The sequence below is a fragment of the Bombina bombina genome, chromosome 1 (genome assembly GCF_027579735.1).
Source record: "Bombina bombina isolate aBomBom1 chromosome 1, aBomBom1.pri, whole genome shotgun sequence".
In the NCBI taxonomy this organism is placed as follows: Eukaryota; Metazoa; Chordata; class Amphibia; order Anura; family Bombinatoridae; genus Bombina; species Bombina bombina.
Window position 1 is genome coordinate 163,921,594 of NC_069499.1, and position 7,208 is coordinate 163,928,801.

General features: G+C 42.7%; 1 protein-coding gene across 1 annotated transcript in view; it reads left to right on the forward strand.

Moving 5' to 3' along the window:
* Positions 1-6,495, forward strand: part of MAP3K9 (mitogen-activated protein kinase kinase kinase 9) — a 208,450-nt gene extending 201,955 nt beyond the window's left edge. Inside the window, exon 8 of the mRNA XM_053711279.1 lies at positions 5,260-6,495. Within this exon, the coding sequence (XP_053567254.1) occupies positions 5,260-5,717 (458 nt within the window). The 3' untranslated portion in view covers positions 5,718-6,495. The remainder of the gene's footprint in view (positions 1-5,259) is intronic.
* The last annotated feature ends 713 nt before the right edge of the window (positions 6,496-7,208 follow it).

The window sequence follows — 7,208 nt, forward strand, 5'->3', positions numbered from 1 at the left end:
TACACTTTGTCCTTCATGTATTGAGAGAGCCTTACAATGTAAAGAAAAACATTTTTTTAGTAAAGATATAGATAAAGGATGTTCTCAGACTGATGAGATTCAGGGTGTGCCGCTACTTTCTCCCCAAGCGTCACAGCCTTTAACACCCGCTCAAGCAACGCCGTGTTCCTCCACTGCATCTGCTTCATTTACTCTGCAAGATATGGCTGCTGTTATATCATCCACTCTTTCAGAAGTTTTATCTAAGTTACCAGCCTTACAAGGCAAACGCAGTAGGACAGAGGCCCATGGGGTCCCTGCGACTTCAGATGCTCTGATGGCTATCTCTGATGTACCCTCCCAGAACTCTGAATTGGGGGGGTAGGGAGGCCCTGTCTGAGGGGGAACTGTCTGACTCAGGGAGTGCTTTACCTCAGACAGATTCGGAAGTAATGTCTTTCAGATTTAAACTTCAACATCTCCGCCTGTTACTACGGGAGGTTTTGATGACTCTGGACGACTGTGACTCTATGGTGGTCCCTCCAGAGAAATTGAGTAAGATGGACAGATATTTTGAGGTTCCTTCATATTCTGACGTTTTTCCGGTTCCTAAGAGAATTTCGGAAATTAAACATAGGGGAAGGAGAGAACGGGATACCCAGCCTTTCCCACTCCCTAGCAATAAGAAGATGTAGCCTATAGCTGATGCCGTTCGGGATTCTTGGCAGTCGATCCCTAAGGTGGAGGGAGCTATTTCTACCCTGGCTAAGCGTACGACTATCCCTATCGAGGACAGTTGTGCTTTCAAAGACCCCATGGATAAGAAGTTAGAGGGTCTTCTCAAAAAACTTTATGTTCACCAGGGGTTCCTATTACAGCCAACGGCCTGCATTGTAACAGTTACAACTGCTGCCTTTTGGTTTGACGCTCTAGAAGAGTCTCTTAGGACTGAGATTTCCTTAGAGGAAATACAGGATAGAATTATTTTATTACGGATGCCGCTTTTCAGATCACCAAATTGGCGGCTAAGAATTCAGGATTCTCCATCTTAGCACGGAGAGCCTTATGGTTAAAATCTTGGTCTGCGGATGTCTCCTCAAAATCTAAGCTCTTAGCTATTCCTTACAAGGGAAAGACCCTGTTCGGGCCTGACTTGAAGGAGATCATTTCTGACATTACGGGAGGTAAGGGGCACCTCCTCCCTCAAGATAAAACATCCAAACAAAAGGGTAGACTGAGTAATTTTCGTTCCTTTCGAAATTTCAAAGGAGTCCCCTTTTCTTCTTCCACTAAACAGGAAGGGAATTATTCACAAGCCAAGTCCACATGGAGACCCAACCAGTCTTGGAATAAGGGTAAACAACCCAAGAAGCCTGCTGCTACTACCAAGACAGCATGAAGGGGCGTCCCCCGATCCGGGACCGGATCTAGTAGGGGGCAGACTTTCTCTCTTTGTCTAGGCTTGGATAAGAGACATTCAGGATCCCTGGACACTAGAAATCGTGTCTCCAGGGTATCAGTTGGAGTTCAAAAATTCCTTCCCCAGAGGAAGGTTTCTTCTTTCACGATTGTCTGTAGACCAGATAAAATGAGAGGCGTTCTTACACTGTGTAAGAGACCTCTCCTCCATGGGAGTAATTTGCCCCGTTCCAATACAGGAACAGGGGCAGGGGTTTTACTCAAACCTCTTTGTAGTTCTCAAAAAAGAGGGAACGTTCCGACCCATTTTAGTTCTCAAAAGTTTAAACAAGTTTCTCAGAGTTCCATCCTTCAAGATGGAGACTATTCGGACAATTCTTCTATTGATCCAGGAGGGTCAATATATGACTACCGTGGACTTTAAGAATGCATATCTTCATATTCCTATCCACAAAGATCATCACAAGTTCCTGAGGTTTGCCTTTCTGGACAAACATTTTCAGTTTGTGGCCCTTCCTTTCGGTCTGGCCACAGCATTAAGAATTTTCACAAAGGTTCTAGGGTCTCTGCTAGCGGTTCTCAGGCCGCGGGGCATTGCAGTGGCGCCTTATCTGGACGACATTCTGATCCACGCGTCGTCTTATCAGCTGACAAAATCTCATACCGACATTGTCCTGTCCTTTCTAAGGACTCATGGGTGGAAGGTGAATCTAGAAAAGAGTTCACTAGTTCCACAGACAAGGGTTCCTTTCCTGGGAACTCTAATAGACTCTATATCCATGAATATATTTTTGACGGAAGTCAGAAAGTTAAAGATTCTGAATACATGCCGATCCCTTCAGTCCAATCCTCGGCCATCAGTGGCTCAGTGCATGGAGGTAATTGGATTGATGGTGGCGGTAATGGACATCATTCCGTTTGCTCGTTTTCATCTCAGACCTCTACAATTGAGCATGCTCAGACAGTGGAATGGAGATTATGCAAATTTGTCTCCTCAGATAGATCTGGAACAGGAGACAAGGGACTCTCTTCTTTGGTGGTTGTCGCCGGTTCATCTGTCCCAAGGGACGTGCTTCCGCAGACCCTCATGGGTGATAGTGACAACGGACGCCAGCCTACTAGGATGAGGTGCAGTCTGGAATTCCCTGAAGGCTCAGGGTGTGTGGACTCGGTCGGAGTCTCTACTGCCCATCAATATTCTGGAGTTGAAAGCAATATTCAATGTGCTTCAGGCTTGGCCTCAGTTGGCTTCGGCCAAATTCATCCGTTTTCAGTCGGACAACATCACGACTGTGGTTTACGTCAATCATCAGGGAGGAACAAGGAGTTCCTTAGCGATGACAGAAGTATCCAAGATAATACGGTGGGCGGTGGATCACTCTTGTTATCTATCAGCAATCTACATCCCAGGAGTAGACAACTGGGAAGCGGATTTTTTGAGCAGACAGACGTTTCATCCGGGGGAATGGGAACTCCATCGGGAGGTCTTTGCCACCCTGACTCTCAGATGGGGCAGGCCGGAGCTGGATCTTATGGCGTCTCGTCAGAATGCCAAGCTCCCGGTATACGGATCCAGGTCCAGGGATCCTCAGGCCGAACTGATAGATGCCTTGGTCGTTCAACTTGGCTTATGTGTTTCCACCGTTTGCTCTCCTTTCTCGGTTGATTGCTCGGATAAAACAGGAGAAGACTTCAGTGATTCTCATTGCTCCTGTGTGGCCTCGCAGGACTTGGTATGCCGATCTGGTGGACATGTCCTCTCTGCCACCGTGGAAGCTTCCATTGAGGCAGGACCTTCTCATTCAGGGACCCTTCCATCATCTGAATCTAATTTCTCTACAGCTGACTGCTTGGAGATTGAACGCTTGATTTTATCTAAGCGAGGGTTCTCTGACTCGGTCATTGATACCTTGATTCAGGCACGTAAGCCTGTTACTAGAAAGATTTACCATAAGATATAGCGTAAATATCTTTATTGGTGCGAATCCAAGGGTTACTCATGGAGTAAGATTAGGATTTTGTCCTTTCTCCAAGAAGGATTGGAGAAGGGGTTATCAGCAAGTTCCTTAAAGGGACAGATTTCTGCTTTATCTATTTTGCTACACAAACGTCTGGCAGATGATCCGGATGTTCAACCTTTTTGTCAGGCTCTGACTAGGATCAGGCCTGTGTTAAGACCTATTGCTCCTCCTTGGAGTTTGAATTTAGTTCTTAAGGTTCTTCAAGAGGTTCCGTTTTCTTCCTAAGGTTGTTTCCAACAAAAATATTAATCAGGAAATGATTGTTCCTTCATTGTGTCCCAATCCTTCTTCTAAGAAGGAGTGTCTGTTACATAACTTGGACGTGGTCCGTGCCCTGAAGTTTTACTTGCAGGCGACTAAAGAATTTCGTCAATCATCTTCATTATTTGTTGTTTTTTCCGGAAAACGTAGGGGACAGAAAGATACGGCTACCTCTCTTTCTTTTTGGCTGAAGAGTATCATCCGTTTTGCATATGAGACTGCTGGACAGCAGCCTCCTGAAAGAATTACGGCTCATTCTACTAGGGCTGTGGCTTCCTCATGGGCATTTAAAAATGATGCTTCTGTTGAACAGATTTGCAAGGCTGCAACTTGGTCGTCTCTTCACACTTTTTCCAAATTTGATACTTTTGCCTCGTCCGAGGCTGTTTTTGGGAGAAAGGTTCTTCAAGCATTGGTGCCTTCCGTTTAGGTTCCTGTCTTGTCCCTCCCTTTCATCCATGTCCTGTAGTTTTGGTATTGTATCCCATAAGTAAGGATGAAATCCGTGGACTCGTCATATCTTGTAAAAGAAAAGGAAATTTATGCTTACCTGATAAATTTGTTTCTTTTACGATAATTGACGAGTCCATGGCCCACACTGTCGTTTTCCAAGACAGATTTTTATTTTTTGTTAAACTTCAGTCACCTTTTCTCCTTAGCTTTTCCTTTCTCTTCCTAACTTCAGTCGAATGACTGGGTTGGCGGGAAGGAAGGAGCTATTTATGCAGCTCTGCTGTGGAGCTTTTTGCCGCCTCCTGCTGACCAGGAGGCGATATCCCATAAGTAAGGATGAAATCCGTGGACTCGTCATATCGTAAAAGAAACAAATTTATCAGGTAAGCATAAATTTCCTTTTCCACTTACTGGGCATTTAAAATTGAGGCTTCTATAGAATAAATTTGCAAGGCAGCAACATGGTCATCCCTACATACTTTTACTAAATTGTACCATTTTTTATGTTTTTGCTTCTTCTAAAGTGGCCTTTGGTAGGAATTTTTTTCAGGCAGCAGTGTCTGGGAAATATGTACCTACCTTTTCAAAAAAATGTTTTGTCCTGCTCAAAATTACTTTTCGAATCCACTTCTTAGGTATTAGTTCCTATGCGTAATGGATTGTGGATTCTCACCACCTGAAAGAAAATATCATTTATGCTTACCTGATAAATTAATTTCTTTTATGGTGGTGAGAGTCCACTAGTCCTGCCGAACTTTATTAATATATATATATATATATATATTTTAATTATGGAGGTCATTCTATTTTTGCACCTCTATTTTCCCTGCTTTGTTTTTTTACTACCTTTCTTTGTTGTTTATGTGTGCATAGCTTTACATCAGACTGGCATACCAGTGAGGTGGGAGGGATTTAGTGCTCTTGAATGTTTTGGGAATATTTGCCTCCTCCTAGTGGCCAGGAATCGAATCCCATGCATAATGGATCGTAGACTCCCATGAAAGAAAGAAACTTAAGTAAGCATAAATTTTGTTTTATTTTTGAGAATTTCAAAACACATGCAGACAATATTTAATAAAATAAAAAGTTACTCTCTTATACTTAAGTAACCAATCTGTTTTATCAGGTTCAATATCCCCAAGCCCGAGCAGAGATTCACAAGAAGTTCCTCGTCTTCCTGATCCCAATCTTGTGTTCCCTCCAACCCCACGGCGCTGGAATATTCAGCAAGACTCTGCACTGGAAAGGCCTAAAACTTTGGAATTTGTGCCAAGGCCACGACCTTCCACCAATAGACAGAGATTTGACTCCTGGTGGTTTGTGTCTCCTAGCAGGAACCGTGGGGAATCTCCTGCTAACAGCTCTTGCACTGAAACCCCAAGTAACTTTGACTCGTGCTTTGCTAGCAGCAGTGGAAGCACTGTGGAAGAAAGACCCGGCTTTATCCCATTCCACCCTATACCTGAGCGGACACTACTGGATGTGGACGTGGAAGGCCAACACAAGGACAGCACTGTTCCCCTATGCAGAACCAAAGCCTATAAAACGGCAGCCTGTGAACAAAAACAAGAATATTGGTCTTAAAAAGGTTTGCTGAAGATGCTCAGCAGAAACAAAATGCAGCCACAAATCTTGCACTGAATGCACTTTGAGGATTAAAGAAATCACTGAAAGGCAATATGAGAATTATTAATTATGCTGCTCTCTTTAATTATTCTTCAGCACACTTTTTTTTTCTTCTTCATGAAGACGAATGTGATAGATTTCAGACCAGTCTTGAAACCATCCGACTTTCCAAATTTTCTGAATTCTGAGATTTTTATTTTTTTTCTGGGAAATGAAAACTAGATCTCTAGGTTTCTAATTTTTTATTTTTTTTTACGTTGGTCTCTAGTTCTCATATACTCCTATTTTTGTTTTTCAGTGAAACGTGCAACAGCTGTTAACACTGAATTCCATTTCAAGTGCAACCACGGAACTGTTAACTTATCTCTAATATATGCAAATGGAATGTGCGATCCCTTTTAAGTATTTTTTTGTGCTAATTCCAAAACAAGTCGTATCCACTGGTGACTGCATTTTTTTGTTTTTATTAATTGTATTGCACACTGATTCCCCTATCTCCTTTTTATCCCTGGCTATTACCATGCCAAATGCAATTACAAATTCTACTGAACACCCGCCTAAAAAAAAGTGTAAAGAGAAATAGGCCCTGGTTGGAAACTAGTGGACACAAAATCTCTGTGCCCCTTTTTCACAAACCTGTTCTGTTCCCCGGTAGTCTGTTCTGTCATTGCTTGAGGTATTCAGACTAAAGCTTTGTTTAATAAATGGCAGCTTAGCAGTGCCCACTGATATTCTACATATCTGCATGATTAGAGTGTAAATCTAATACCAAACCACCTTTTTTTCACTTCAGGGCTAATTTTAACTGGCACTTTATTTCATTGTTTGTAGGAAATGTTCCCGTTCATGAGATACAAGCTAAATCTACCCCATTTTAAGTGCTGTTAGGCACCCCAGACCTTGAAATAATATGCTTGTCTCCATACCATGAGTCTGATGGATCAGATAGCAGTGTTCTATGGAGGATAAGCGTATACAGCAAGTGCCGTTGGATATCCTCTGATTTTTGTGTTTCTCTGGCGCTCTGCAGTGCATTGATGGTTATTAACATCAGCCTCAGGTACAGCTTTTAAGAATTTCTCGCATAAGTATACTGCTATGCCCTCATGTCTACAAAGGACCTTGGATGGAGATCATAGAGTGCTTTGTATATTTATTAACTCTGGTTTATTGGTTCTGACGGTCACCTTTGTTGTTGTTGTCATTTGAGCAAAATCTTCTGCAGATATGTCTTAGAATAGATATTTCTGTTATTGGTCCGTCCACCCTATTATAGACTCATATATAGCCCACATGGATGTATTTATAGCCCAAGATGTGACAGACCAAGATTAAAAGGAATAGGCAACAAATGTAAGTTACTATACTGCAGCTCCAACGTACATATCCATTCAATGGCTCTACACCTCTTCAGTCTCACAATGGGGCCTTGGCTTTTTTGATTAAAAG